The sequence below is a fragment of the Puma concolor genome, chromosome B4 (genome assembly GCF_028749965.1).
Source record: "Puma concolor isolate L17-30 chromosome B4, mPumCon1.1.hap2, whole genome shotgun sequence".
NCBI classification, from domain to species: Eukaryota; Metazoa; Chordata; class Mammalia; order Carnivora; family Felidae; genus Puma; species Puma concolor.
In genome coordinates this window covers 82,285,673-82,301,632 of record NC_141673.1, presented here as the reverse complement: position 1 = coordinate 82,301,632, position 15,960 = coordinate 82,285,673, and the positions used below count along the sequence as shown (strand labels likewise).

The 15,960-nt window shown below is 37.1% G+C and overlaps 1 protein-coding gene and 1 long non-coding RNA gene across 7 annotated transcripts in view; one reads left to right on the top strand and one right to left on the bottom strand.

Annotated features, from left to right (window-relative positions):
* The window catches only part of BMAL2 (basic helix-loop-helix ARNT like 2), a 123,315-nt gene extending 107,742 nt beyond the window's left edge, over positions 1-15,573 (top strand). For 5 of the 6 annotated variants that reach the window (XM_086713782.1, XM_086713779.1, XM_086713781.1 and 2 more), the window contains 4 exons: positions 356-464; positions 11,202-11,289; positions 13,099-13,207; positions 14,549-15,573. In XM_086713782.1, coding sequence (XP_086569908.1) covers positions 356-464; positions 11,202-11,289; positions 13,099-13,207; positions 14,549-14,685 — 443 coding nt within the window. In that variant the 3' untranslated portion in view covers positions 14,686-15,573. The remainder of the gene's footprint in view (positions 1-355; positions 465-11,201; positions 11,290-13,098; positions 13,208-14,548) is intronic. The other variant, XM_086713780.1, reaches the window with a different exon arrangement.
* The window catches only part of LOC147579251 (uncharacterized), a 111,732-nt gene that overhangs the window by 48,882 nt on the left and 46,890 nt on the right, over positions 1-15,960 (bottom strand). The gene's annotated exons all lie outside the window — the stretch shown is intronic.

The following is a 15,960-nucleotide window of genomic DNA, read 5'->3' as shown; positions in this document are numbered from 1 at the left end:
AAATAAAAACAGAAATATGAAGGAATATTAAAAATAAAGCAGTATTACTCTGGCTTCAGTGTGGAGATTAAAATGGGAAGGAACTGTCTGTGCTCAAGGGTTACAGGTCATGATTATACCCTCAATGATGTTCTACACATTTGACTCCTGTCATTCTTCATACACGTCTTAAGCCATCATGAGTTATGTTTGTAATGCAAGCATAAATATTTCTAATATTTTAGGATGTAGCTAGTCCGTTTCTTTTAAAAAGGAAAATGGGAAATGTATTTGAATTGAGATAAAAATATTAACCAAAGTTATACATAACTTTTTAGAAGTCTTCAATTGGATTTTCCCTTTTGTTATTATTTAGAATCCTCAAAACCATCTTATATTAATGTACCTGGAATGTCTACTGGAATAGTACTTGGCCCTGGTAGTATTGGAACAGATCTTGTAAATGAAGTCCTGGACTTACAAAGGTAATGTTTTATTGCTGCAGATATCTTCACAAGTGAAATTATTATACTTATAAAACCAGTAGTCAAAAATCAGTAAGTTTCCTATATTCAAACAATAACCAGTTCAATAACATAATGGAAGAGAAGATCATTTTTATAGTAGCAACAAAAAAAGGTTAAGTATTATATGGGGCACCTGGGTGGCTCAGTTGGTTAAGCAGGCCAATTTCAGCTCAGGTCATGATCTCATGGTTTGTGGGTTCCAGCCCCATGTCAGAGCTCTGCTGTCGGAGCCTGCTTGGGATTCTCTCTCTCCCTCCTCTCTCTCTGCCCCTTCCCCCCCTCAAAATAAAGAAATAAACTTAAAAAAATAAAAACTATAAGAAGTGTATCAAGAACACAGGTATGGATTTTTATAATCTTAGTTTAGAAACTCCTTTCTAAACATCACAAAAAATCTATAATTCATAAAGAAAAAAGTTAATTATATAAAAACTCAAAACTTAGGCATAATAACCATTCTGAAAAAGGTAAATAATAAGTTGCAGAAAATGTGTGTTTCAGGTGATAAAATGAATATATCTTACTATAGAAGTTTGATAGTATAACATTATTAACTTCATTTAAACTTTATAAATAAACTTTATAACTTTATTAACCTTTATTTATATTAAAGTTTATATAGGGTATAAATAATAAAGTTATTAAAGAATTTTTTTAATTTTATTTTTTTTAACTGAAGTATAATTTTTTTTTCAATATATGAAATTTATTGTCAGATTGGTTTCCATACAACACCCAGTGCTCATCCCAAAAGGTGCCCTCCTCAATACCCATCACCCACCCTCTCCTCCCTCCCACCCCCCATCAACCCTCAGTTTGTTCTCAGTTTTTAAGAATCTCTTATGCTTTGGCTCTCTCCCACTCTAACCTCTTTTTTTTTTCTTCCCCTCCCCCATGGGTTTCTGTTAAGTTTCTCAGGATCCACATAAGAGTGAAAACATATGGTATCTGTCTTTCTCTGTATGGCTTATTTCACTTAGCATCACACTCTCCAGTTCCATCCACGTTGCTACAAAGGGCCATATTTCATCCTTTCTCATTGCCACGTAGTACTCCATTGTGTATATAAACCACAATTTCTTTATCCATTCATCAGTTGATGGACATTTAGGCTCTTTCCATAATTTGGCTATTGTTGAGAGTGCTGCTATAAACATTGGGGTACAAGTACCCCTATGCATCAGCACTCCTGTATCCCTTGGGTAAATTCCTAGCAGTGCTACTGCTGGGTCATAGGGTAGGTCTATTTTTAATTTTCTGAGGAACCTCCACACTGTTTTCCAGAGTGGCTGCACCAATTTGCATTCCCACCAACAGTGCAAGAGGGTTCCCGTTTCTCCACATCCTCTCCAGCATCTATAGTCTCCTGATTTGTTCATTTTGGCCACTCTGACTGGCGTGAGGTGATATCTGAGTGTGGTTTTGATTTGTATTTCCCTGACGAGCGACGGTGAGCATCTTTTCATGTGCCTGTTGGCCATCTGGATGTCTTCTTTAGAGAAGTGTCTATTCATGTTTTCTGCCCATTTCTTCACTGGATTATTTGTTTTACGGGTGTGGAGTTTGGTGAGCTCTTTATAGATTTTGGATACTAGCCATAACCAATTTTTAAAAAGAGCTTGGGGAATAAAATAAGTAGTAAAGAAGTTGGAGAGTAGACTAGAAAAATTATAAACGGCCAAGAACCTTCAACAATTGCTCACCCCTCCCCACACAGTTAAAAATATATACAGGTGGCCCTTGAACAGTATGGCAGTTGGGGATATCACCCTTCACAGTCAAACATCCGCGTATAACTTCTGACTCCTCCAAAGCCTAACTGCTAATAGCCTACTGTTCACTAGAAGCCTTACCAATAACATAAATGGTCAATTAACACATATTTTGTATGTTAGATGTATTGTATACTGTATTCTTACAATAACATATGCTAGAGAAAAGAAAATATTCAGAAAAATCATAAAGAAGAGATTTTGTTCCAAGGGGGTGATGTTAGAAGACCCTGAACTCACCTCCTCCACAGACACACCAAATCTACACCTATTTATAGAGAAGTTTCTCCTGAAGAAGAGCAGAGGGCTGACTAAACAGCTTCTGCACAATTGAAGATACAGAGACCACATAAAGAATAGTGAGAGAAATAGAGACTCAGTAACAAAGGGAATCCTCACCCTTGACACTGCAAACAGCAGTGAGAAGGGATACTGTGAGCAGATCATCTGCTGTGGGGCACATAAAAAAAGTCATGGATTAAAAGGTCAACTAGAATATACAGGAACCAGCCGAGAACTCTGTCAAATAGCAGGGGAACTGCTGGAACTTTGTCCTGGTCAGAGGGGATGGTGGCCACAGTTTATATTTCCCCTCCACCTTGAGAGTGTGGATGGAAGCAGGGTACGGCATTCTAGGTGGCCTAATGCTTCAGTGAGCCCCATGCCCCGAGCCCACACCAGCCCTGCTGTACCACCAAGGTTGTCCCAGTGTAACACATGCCAGAACACACCTGGTCAGTGCTCACTACAGCTGCAGCTGTCTTGCAAAGCTGACATGGGTACAGAGCAGCCCAGAATACTCTAGACCTGAACCACTTCAGTTCCATATGACTTACTAGGGCACCTCTGGTCCATGGCACTCTGGGGCCACTTGGATCGTGCCTGCAGTAGCTTCAGACACCCTATCAGAATGCCGTCTTCACAATGTGCCCCAGGACCCTCAGACTCCGCCCTGCCTTATGTTTAGCTACTCTGCCAGGCTGCCCTCTCTGTGGAGAGCCCCAGGCACCCCCAGCTTACACTGCCTCTTCTCTGCTGTCCTGCCAGGGCACCCTCTGTGCAGAGAGCCCTGAGACTACACTGGCCCATGCCCACATCAGCTCCAGCTGTCCCACCAGGGCAGCCCTAGCTCAGAGTGCCCTGGAATCTGCACCCATGCTAGCCACAGCTCTAGCCAGTCAGCGAAAGTCACCAGGCACATAGTCTACACAGAGGACAACCATACACAAGCCCATTCCTTCAAGTTTGGGAAAAGTAACTGTTCCACCTAATTCATAGAAGAAAAAAACAAAAAGTTAAAAATGAGAAGACAGAAATGTGTACCAAACAAAACCACAAGACAAAACCCTAGGCAAAAAACTAAATGGAGATAACCAGTCTACCTGATGAAGAGTTCAAAGTAATGGGCACCAAGATGCTCACTGGACAAGAGAGAAGAGTGGATGAACTTAGTGAGAACTTCAACAAGTTGACAGAAAATATGAAAATAATCAGAATTAAAGGATACAATGACTTAAATGAAAAGTATAATAGAGGTAATCAGCAGTAAATTAGCAGATGCAGAAGAACGGATCACTAATTTTGAGGACAAGGTAGTGGAGAGCATCCAAGCTAAACAACAAAAATAAAAATAGAATGAGGACAGGTTAAGGGATCTCTTGGACAATATCAAGTGAACAAACATTTGCATCATAAGGATCCCAGAAGAAGAACAAGAGAGAGAAACGGGCAGAAAACTTATTTGAAGAAATAGTAACTGAAAACTTCCCTAACCTGGGGAAGGAAACAGACATCTAGGTTAAGAAGGCAAAGAAATCCCCAAATAAGATAAACCCAAGAAATCCACACCATGACACTTATCTTTAGTTTTTGACATCTTAAATTGTTGAGAGGATTTTAAAAGCGGCAAGAGAGAAGCAACTAGAAACATATAAAGAAAACTCCATAAGTTATCAGCTGATTTTTCAGCAGAAAATTTGCAGGTCAAGAGGGAGTGGTATGATATATTCAAAGTGCTGAAAGGAAGAAACTACAACTAAGAATATTCTACCCAGGGGTGCTTGAGTGGCTCAGCTGGTTAACCGTCTGACTCTTGATTTTGGCTCAGGTCATGATCTCATGATTCGTGATTCAAGCTCCTCATCAGGCTCTGCACTGACCGTACAGTCTGCTTGGGATTCTCTCTCTCTGCCCTACCCCTAGTCTCTCTTTCTCTCTCAAAACAAATAAAGAAACATTTAAGGGGGGGGGGAAGGGATATTCTTTCAGCAAGATTATCATTAAGAATTGAGGAGAGGGATACCTGGGTGGCTCAGTCAGTTGCACGTACAACTTTGGGCTCAGGTCATGCTATCATGATTCATGAGTTCAGGCCCCGTGTTGGGCTCTATGCTGACACTCAGAGCCTGAAGTCTGTTTCAGATTCTGTGTCTCCCTCTCTCTCTGCCCCTCCTCCACTCATGATCTGTCTCTCTCAAAAATAAAACAAACAAAAAATTTTTAAAAAAATAAGAATTGAGGAGACATAAAGAGTTTCCCAAACATAATTAAAGGATTTCACCACCACTAAACTGGCCTTATGTGCAATGTTGAAGAGAAATTTTTAATCAGAAAAGGCCATAAATAGAAGAAAATTGTGAAAGGAAAAAATTTCACTGGTTAAAAAATATACACAGTAAAGGTAGTAGGTCAATTACATATAAAGCTACTATGATGGTTAAAGAACAAAATTAATAAAATTAATAATATCAACAAATTGGTTAAGGGATACAAAAATTAAAAGGTATAAAATATGATATCCTACACATAAAATATGAAAGGTGGGAGTAAAAATGTAGTGCTTTTAGGATGTCAAGCTTAAGGGGTGCCTGGGTGGCTCAGTTATTTAGGTGTCCAACTTGGACTCAGGTCATGATCTCGTGGTTTATGAGTTCAAGCCCCATGTTAGGCTCTGTGCTAACAGTGCAGAGCCTACTTCGGATTCTCTGTCTCCCATTCTCTGTACCCCTCCCCTACTTGCTCTCCCTCTCTCTCTCAAAAATAAATATTAAAAAAAAATTAGAATGTCAAACTTAAGAGACCATCAACTTCATATAGTATACATTGGATGTTATATGTGAAACTCATAGTAACCGCAGCCAAAAATGTATAAAAGATATGCAAAAAAATTAAGAGAAAGGAATCCCAGCATAACACTAAAGAAAGTCATCAAATCACCAGGAAAAGAGCAAGAAGAAAGGAACAAAGAACTACAACAACCAGAAAGGAAGATACAAAATGGCAATAAGTACATGCTTATCAATAATTACTTTAAATGTAGGGGCACCTGGGTGGGTTAAGCATCTGACTTTGGCTCAGGGCATGATCTCATAGTTCATGAGTTTGAGCCCTGCATCGGACTGTCTGCTGTCAGGATGGAGCCCACTTTGGATCCACTGACCCCTCTCTCTACCCGTCCCCTGCTCACTCTCTTTCTTTCAAAAATAATCATTAAAAAAATAATAATTTCTTTAAATGTAGATGTTCCAATCAAAAGACATAAGGTGATTCAATAGATAAAAAATTAGAACTATGTGCTGCATACAAGAAACTCACTTCAGAGCTAAAAACATAGAAACTGAAAGTGAAGGGGTGGAGAAAGAGATTCCATTCAAATGAAGGTAGAAAAAAAAAAGGCGCTGGGGTAGTAATACTTCTATTAGACAAAATAGACTTTAAAACAAAGACCATAGCAATAACAAAGAAGTGTGTTACATAATAATAAAGGAACCAATCCAATAAGAGGATATAACGATTGTAAATATCTATTAAACCCCACATGGAAACACCTAAATATATAAAGAGAATATTAGCAGGCATAAAGGGGGAAATTGACAGTAATACAATAATAGTAGGGAACATTAACACTTCACTGACATCAGTGAATGAGAAAACAGTGACTCTAAATGACACATTAGACCAGATGGACATAAAAAATATATATACAGAATGTCTCATCCCCAAACAGCAGAATACACATTTCTTTTATTTATTTATTTAAAAAAAAATTTTTTTTTTTTCAACATTTATTTATTTTTGCGACAGAGAGAGACAGAGCATGAACGGGGGAGGGGCAGAGAGAGAGGGAGACACAGAATCGGAAACAGGCTCCAGGCTCTGAGCCATCAGCCCAGAGCCTGACGCGGGGCTCGAACTCCCGGACCGCGAGATCGTGACCTGGCTGAAGTTGGACGCTTAACCGACTGCGCCACCCAGGCGCCCCTCTTTTATTTATTTAAAAAAAGTTTTTTAATGTTTATTTATTTTTGAGACAGAAAAAGACAGACTGCAAGTGGGTTAGGGGCAAAGAGAAAGGGAGATACAGAAACTAAAGCAGCCTCCAGGCTCTGAGCTATCAGCACAGTGCCTGATGCAGGCCTTGAACTCACTAGCTGTGAGATCATGACCTGAGCCAAAGTCCGACGCTCAACTGACTGAGCCACCCAGGCACCCCTTCTTTATTTATTTTTTAATGTTTATTTATTTTTGGGAGAGAGACACAGACAGACAGACATGTGAGCAGACAGAAGGGAGGGGAAGAGAGAGAGAGAGGGAGACACAGAATCTGAAGCAGGCTCCAGGCTCTGAGCTGTCAGCACAGAGCCCAACACTGGGCTCAAACTCACAAACCATGAAATCATTACCTGAGCCAAAGTTGGAGGTTTAACCTACTGAGCCAGCTAGGTACCCCAGAATACACATTAGATGCACATGGAGCCTTCTCAAGTATAGATTACATGCCGGTGCACAAAAGAATTCTCAATAAATTTAAAGAAACTAAAATTATATCAAGCATCATTTCTAACTACTACAATATGAAAGTAGAAATCAATTACAATAACAAAACCCTGGAGAAAACACAAACTCATAGAGGCTAAACAACGTGCTCAACAACAAGTGGATCAACGAAGAAATGAAAGAGGAAATTAAAAAATAACTAGAAACAATAGAAAATGGAAACACAATAGTTCAAAATCTTTGGGATACAACAAAAGCAGTTTTAAGAAGGAAGTTTATAGTGATAAGGCCTACCTCAAGAACCAAGAAAAATCTCAAACAATGTGACTTTATCTGTAAAGGAACTAGAAAAAGAAGGCAAAATCCAAAGTTGGTAGAAGGAAGGAAATAATAAAGACTAGAGTGGAAATAAATGAAATAGAGACTAAAAAAAAACAAAAAACAAAAAACAAAAAAAGATCAGCAAAGCTAAAAGTTGGTTCTTTAGAAAGATAAACAAAATTGATAAACCTTTAGCCAGACTCATCAAGAAAAAAGAGAGGACTCAAAATCAGAAATGAAAGAGAAGTTGCAACCTACACTACAAAGGAATATAAGAAACTACCATGAAAAATTGCCAACAAATTGAATAATCTGGAATAGATAAATGCCTAGAAATATACAGTCTTACAAACTGAATCAGGAAGAAACAGAAAATCTGAACAGAGCCATTACCAGTAATAAAATGGAATCAGTGATCAACAAAATCCCAACAAACAAAAGCCCAGGACCAGATGGGTTCCCAGATGAATTCTACCAAACATTTAAATATAGTGTTTTGAAATTTAATTTGTTTAGAACAATTAGTTACATCATGGGCAGCACCCCATAATCAATTACATTAGTATTTATGCTTTGAGAAGTATTTACAGATTAAATGGTAAAACGTCTGGGAGGAGAGGAGAGGAGGTTGGGGTGTATACATTAAATAAGATTTGGAAAAGAATTATTGATCTTTCATTGTATTATCTACTTTTATATCTTTTGGAAGTTTTCCATAATGAAAGTTCAAAGATCTATTTCTGGAGTGAATTGTTACAAATATTAGGAGGGCAGAGTAGGATAAAATATTAGCTTCATATCAGGTCAGACTTGGCCAAGTTTAGATCAGTTCTAATTTTGCTGCCAAATAAATTATGGGAAATCTTTCAGTGTTCAAAGCCTTTTTGATTTTGGAATTGTAGAGAAGGGTCCTAAAACCTCACAATATAGAACAATACGGAAATTTGTTCAGACTAGTTACTTCTCCTATTTGCAACTAGGCATTGGGGGGGCGGGGGTAGGAGACATACAAGGGAGAAGAAATTTTTGCTTTTTATTTTCTACCTGTTTATACAGTTTAAATTTTCATATTAAAAAGTTTACATTGAAAAAAACTCAGACATTTGTCATGTGACTACTGTCTGCCCAATTTTATTGAATATTGAATACTTGCAATGTGCTATATACCTTTAAGAATTGAAAGTATTATGAAACATATGCACAAGAATATGCATATGACCCATCATACACTTTGATCATGAATCTCTTAACACTTAATATGTAAAACTGAAAGTACTATATAGTATATTATTAAATGCTTGAGTGTGTAATTTGTACATTCTTGGCATTAATCCTCTACGGAGTTTCACTATAGGATCCAGGTTTCCTTCTAGATATAAGATTTTACAACTAAATGGCTTAAGTACAGAAAACAATTGTATCAGCAAAAAGCATTTTCTTTTTTAATTGTGGCAAAACATAAAAAGGCTAACATTCCTAAGTTTATAGTTGAGTAGCATTAAGTACATTTGCATTGTCATGTAATCACCACCACTAGCCATCTCTAGAACCTTTTACCTTGCAAAACTGAAACTCCCATTAAACAACAACTTCCCATTTCCCTCTTCCCTGAGCCCCTGGCAACCACCATTCTACTTTCTGTCTCCATGAATTTGACTGCTCTAAGTAGCTCTTCTGAATGAATCATATAATTATTTGTCCTTTTGTGAATGATTTCTTTCACTTAGCATAATGCCTTCAAGGTTTAAGCAGGTTGCAGCATGTGTCAGAACTTCTTTGTAAGGCTGAATAATATTTCACTGTATATGTATGCCACATTTTCTTTATGCATTAATCTGTGGATCCCTGTGTTGCTTCCACCTTGTGGCTATTATGAATGTGGGTATACAAGTATCTGTTCTAGTCCCTGCTTTCAATTCTTTTGCATATGCACCCAGAAGTAGAACTGCTGAGTCATATGGTGATTGTATTTTAAATTTTTTGAGGAACCACCATTCTGTTTTCCATAGCAGTTGTACCATTGTACGTTCTTACCGGCAGTACACAAGTTTTCTAGTTTCTCCACATCCTTGCCAACACTTGTTATTTTCTGTACATTGATAGTTCTCTTGATGGGTGCGAGGTGGTAGCTCGTTGTGGTTTTGATTTGTATTTCCCTAATGATTAGTGATTTTGAACATCTTTTCATGTGCTTATTGGCCACTTGTAGTCCTTCTTTGGAGAATTATTTATTCAGGTCCTTTGCCCAGTTTTTCACCGGGCTGTTGGTTGTTGAGTTGTAGTTCTTTACGTATCCTGGATATTAACCCCTTATCAGATATAGGGTTGGTAAATATTTTTTCCCCTCTCCGTGGGTTGCCTTTTCATTCTGTTCATAGTTTCCTTTGATATACAAAATTTTTAAATTTTGATGTGACCCAGTTTTGTTTTGGTGTTTTGACACCATCTAAAAAATGATCACCAAATTCAATGTCATAAGGCTTTTCCCCTGTTTTCTGCTAAGAGTTTTATAATTTTAGGTCTTATGTTTAGGTGTTGGTCCATTTTGAGTTAATTTTGGGTACGGTATAGGGTAGGGTCCAACTTTCTTCTTCATGTAGATATCCAGTTTTCCCATGTCATCAGTTGAAGATTATCCTTTCCTCCATTGAATGGTCTTTAGAGCCCTGCTGAAAATCATTTGACCATAGATGCTGGAAGGGCACTTTAAGAGAAGTGGAACTTGAGCCACACATTGACAACTGAATACCATTAGAATGTCTAGGAAGCAGTGGGGAGGGTGTTTACCCATGGGGGCACCGCAGCCAAAGTATAGAGATAGGTAGGAGAAAGCATGATGGTTTCAGCATAACAAGGAGTTTGTGAGAGAAGTTGGGTTGCTGAGCAGTGCGGAGTTTTAACCAAGGAGAGGTCACGTGGTGAAGGGACTTAAATAGCAGGTTTCTGCCCAGGTGACTAATATGAAGCTGTATTTTAGATTAATGTGGAAATGAAGTCCAGGGACGGGGGTGCATCTTTAACCTAAGGCTAATTGAACAGGTAGTGGTTTTAAATAATGAACTATAGAATGAGAAACCAGCAAAGCTATTTACATGGGCTGTCCTATGAAAAATCCCCAAGACAGGTCAGTGATTTTTTCCACTGTGTTTGATACCTAATTCATTTCATTCCTGTGTTTTAATTTCTTCCTCTATAATTTCTTGTCAACTAGTTTTTTGAGAATAAAGACAAAGTTATGCTAATGCCATTATGAATTTCACATAATCGAGCACTTAACTTTATACGATACTATCCAAGTTTTGAAGAGACTAATATTGTCATATTGTCTTGAAGAGATTTATGACTAAAGCATATGATTTTGTTTGTGTTGTTTTATGTTTTATTGATTTTGTACCTGGGGATGACTTATTGTAGTAAAAATGTGACCATTTTTCACTTAAAATAAAGGTTGTGGGATGTTAGGAAATCTTTCTTTACTCTCAGCTCTGTTGTCTATAAGGAACTGATAAGGAACAGATTCTTTATGTGAATGCCTATTTTGAACTGTATTACTATTCAAACTTTGCCACATGCTGTATTAAGACAGGCAACATGACTTACCTAAGAGCTCTTACCCTCAGAGTTTTAGGTTTCTATTTACCACAGGCTACTTTTCAGTGGCCCATAGTAAAAAGTAAGTATGGCACTGAACAAATTAGTCTAATTGTGAAAACTGTCATGACATTCAGTCTCCTGTGTTTCACTGTATTTTTATCAGTAGATTATGCATTTGGAGGAGAAAATTACCTTATACATAGAGAAAATTTTTATGTGTCACTTTTTAAAGGTTACAGGCTTCTTCCTCCCTTGAGGACTCAAGGCCAGCAGATTTAATGAAAGATTCTCACACTATAAACTGCAGGAAAGTAAGTACGGTAAGTGTTAATATTCATGAAATATTATTTCTTTTGAGAAAAGATGCCGTCCTGTAAAAATAAACTCTTTCCATGGATTTTAAGAGGCAACATAGAATAGTGGCTGACAGCATACTATCTGGATCCGAGTTGTGACTCAGACATTTATTGCTGGGCAACCACAGGCTTGCTATTTAAACTCTGTGCCTCAATTTCCTCATCTGTTAAGTAGGGATAATAATAGCACCGAACTCTTGGAGTGGTGTGCAAATGAAGTGATTTTATGCAAAAACAAACAAAAACTTAACAGTGACTGGTACACAACCTGTGACCAATAAATGGTAGCTATTAATGTTATTTTAATGGGTTCTAATTCAGTGGATTAAATGTACTCCTTATGGTGTGGGGAAAAATTACTATAAGCTACTATTTAATTCAATTTAACATATACTAGCTATTTGAAATGCATGGTTACGTTTACAAAATTGATTAAATGTAGTCCTAAATATCTGGAGGAGCTATCTACAATATAATTCTAATGTATCCCAGACAACAAAAAGATCTAAAGTGGGACTATAAACTAAGTGGTATAAAAATATAAGAGAAATCTGACCGGAAATTGAAAAAATGTTTTTATACACATGTCCTAAGTCTTTCCGTCTAGTATTTAAGTTTTACTCCTACATTTAGCAAATGTTTATTAAGTACCCCTTTTTTGCCAGACAATAAGCTAGAAGCAGGGAGTTACGGCATTCCAACATAATCTCCAAGTAGTGTGCATTATATAGACATTTCATAGATCAGATTCACCAACTTAATAAGAAAGTGTAGGTAAATGAAGTATTTTTTTTCACCGAGCATTACTGCATTTATTGAGTGTTCAAACTAAGGTTTAAGAAACCATACATTGCTTAAGGGTATTCATATGGGTGCTAAAATTATAAAAGTAACAAGAAAATCAACATAAAACTCAAGACTGTGGTGACTTCAGCAGAAGAGAAAAGGAGATGTGATCGGAGGGCAATTGCCAGGCTAATAAAGTGTCAGTAGTATTATATTGGTAAATGATGTATATTGATAAGCTACATTAAATATTGAATTGTGGGGCGCCTGGGTGGCTTAGTCAGTTTAAGCCTCTGACTTTGGCTCAGGTCAGGTCGTGATCTCATGGTTCCTGAGTTCGAACCCTGTGTTGGGCTCTTTGCTGATAGCTCAGAGCCTGGAGCCTGCTTCAGATTCTGTGCCTCCCTCTCTCTCTGCCCCTCCCCTGCTTGCTCTCTCTCTCTCTCTCTCTCTCTCTCTCTCTCTCAAAAATAAACAAACATTAAAAAAAAATTTAAATACATTCAATTGTTTGGCTTGTAACTCTGCAACAATATGAAAACTTGTTGGTAAAAGCCTCTAGTTTAATCCATTTCCCACTCCAAAGCACTATTTCCCATTGTAGTTTCATGTGTGATAGTTTTATGATCATTTTCTTAAAAAAAAAAAAAAATAGCTTTTCCTCCTTAATCCAAAACTTGTCCTTATAGCATGTACATTCAGTTATTGTTATAAAGAATGTGGACCCTGGCGTCAGGTGGATGGGTTAGAATAATGGCCCCAACACTCTGGGCAAGCTTTAGCCCTCAGATTTCTGACCTCACAACGTTTGAGACACGAAAGGAGAGGCTGCTTGTGGGGTCCTGGCACATAGTACTGGGCAGATGCAGGCTGTCATACTGATGATGGCAGTGGTGGCACTGCCATCAGGCCCACATCTGACCATTGCTAAGAGGTTGTTATTTCACTCAAGTAGGAGCCTTACTATTTATTATCCTGTCTTTTCAGATGTCAAATAAGGAGCCGATTCCACGAAATCCTTCTGAAATTGGGGAGCCAGAGGCTCCAAGGCAAAACCACAGTGCTGTTCCTTCCCATAGTCACGAGCCACTCCTTGGTAGGTTTTCTTTGTCAACTACCCACCATCTTAGTTTACCTAACACTTTCTTAATCATTATATTTTCAGACTTAGGAGACTTCTAGAGAAGCAAATAGTTAAAACTAAGATTTTTTTCAAAATCCTAAATGCAATAAATCACTCGACTTTAAGGTGTATGCTACCTAATGCACCTGTCATTGTAAGTTCAGTTATTAACTGAATCAGTTATGGGTATCGTTAATACATGCCATTTAGATAAAACTAAGGTACTTATATCTAGGGAAAAAATGTCCATTCCCAAGAATAAGAACTTTTGAATGATACCAATCACAAAGTGTTTAAGATGTAATTATTCATTTTAACTATGTTTATGCAGACTCAAATCAAGTATACAGTTTTATACCATACATAACTAACATTGATCTACTAGAAACGTATGTTAAAGAGAATCAAAGAGGTTGAAAGAAAACGAAGATCAGCTTCATGCAGAGCCACATATTCATCATCTCAAATTGCATTGTACTTTGAAAAATTTCTAGAAAACTTTGGCTAATCTGTAGCTGTGTGTTAACCTATAATCTCTAGAACCTTTTCCTTGTATCTAACTTATAATTCATTTCTATGGTTTCTTATTTCCTTTTTCAATAAAAATCTGGGCATTTTCCCTTTTATAACATTTTCAGATTTTTGGAAGAGTATGCTTTTGTATCCATCTTCTCATTCAGATTAAACAAATACAAGGCATTTTTTCCTTGGCATTTTCACAAGGCATCAGATTAAAGTTAAATCTATCCTTCCAGGCTCTATACATACACATGCATGAATTCTGGCCCCTAGCTTCCAACTGTCTTTTACCACTGTCATTTTCTATTAGAAAATTCATAGACTAGCTCACTTTTGTGTATCAAGTGAGTTATGTGCAATTTCTGTGACAGCACCTTGTTATAAAAAGAGGTGACCCATTTAAAAATATATCAGCCTTCTGCAATTTAAGACAGAGGTTTTGCATTCAAAATTACATTGTATAGTGTTCTTGCCTTTCTTTTTAGTTTTCTTCAAGTTTTTAATTCAAGTTAGTTAACATACAGTGTTACATTAGTTTCAGGTGTACAATATAGTGATTCAGCACTTCCATATATCACCCTGTGCTCATGATGGCAAGTGCCCTCCTTAATCCCCATCACCTATCTCACCAGTCCCCTTGCCTACTTCCCCTCAGGTAACCATTAATTTGTTCTCTATAATTAAGACTCTGTTTCTTGATTTATATCTCTTTTTTTGCTTGCTTTGCCATTTTTAACGATACTCATCTTTTAACCTCCAAATGTACTCACATGAGTCTGTATTTTAATTTGATAGGCCAAGGTGCCCAGCTGGATTTTGATGCCCTGTGTGACAATGACGACACAGCCATGGCTGCCTTCATGAATTACTTTGAAGCAGAAGGGGGCCTGGGAGACCCTGGGGACATCAGTGATATCCACTGGACACTCTAGCATTTGATTTTCTAACTCTAAAAATTAGGAATGTGATAAAGCATTTCATTTACAAAAAAAAAAAAACTGTACAATCTTCTGCTCTGTATTGATACTGTTCTTATCTTTTATTCCTATTAATGGTCTACCAATTTTTATAGATTTGCACCTTTCACAGCAGTATGGGGGAAATGTGAGGTTTCCCTTCACAAAGAATGGCTCAGCGTTTCCTACAGACCCCTTGGCTCAGTGAAATGGCTTAAAACCCACTAGTTGCTGTATTTTTGCTAAAATATTTCTAACCAAGAATATCACATACACCTTGTTTTGGTTTTGTTTTTATTTTCTGATGCAATTTTTAAGTTTGGGGAATTTAATATATTGTGTCTAAGATTCATTTATAATTGATTTATAATAGCAGATTTATGTAAATTGGAACATCACCATTTCCTGTGTATTTCCTTAGTTGAGAATAGGGCTTAAATATTTTAAGAAAACCGAGTACTTGAACATGTAAGAAATGATATAATCGGTGCTCATAATTGTAATGAATACAGTATTCAGTCGTTGTAGACTTGGATACAGGGTATTTATGCTTAGTGAAGCACTTGAGATAGACTTTAAGTGAGATGATTTATTTAAAACTCAGGAGAAAAAAAAGAAAAGAAAAGCTGGGAGAGTTTCAACTTTGCTTACAGAAGACCTTAGTCCTAGTTCTTGGTAATTAACCTTTGCATGTAAGAATTACTGTTAACATAACCAATCAAGATTTTCATTATATCTAAAACCAATTTTTGATGCAGTAAAGGTGCTTAGTGAAGGATTAGCCATGGAGGAAAAAAACAAGCCCAGGCAGGATAAATGTCTTGTGTAAAGTCACAATTAAATTCGTATTTTTGAAATGTTTAATGTGTATAAACCAGTTTCTTTATACACATTTGGGGAAGCACTGGTTTCGCTGGTTAAATGATGAATTGACTGACCAAGGAAATAGCTGTGGCCTTCTAGATTAGGCAATTATGGTTACTGTTGCCTGTAGCCAAAGGTAGTTATGTAAAGGCTAAGTATAATTTTGAAACTATGAGGCAATGAGAAAGAATGTAAAAACCAATTTTCTAGCTATAATTACAAATTTGGAGATCATTTTTTAACTAGTAACTGGGAGGTGGCTTAAACTGAGTACAAGAAGAATATTTAAGATAATACATGTATATCTACCTTTTTGAAGATCATAATTTCATTATACATTATGTTTTAATTGCTCTTTCTAGTTTACCCAGTGTGTTTCCATGTATA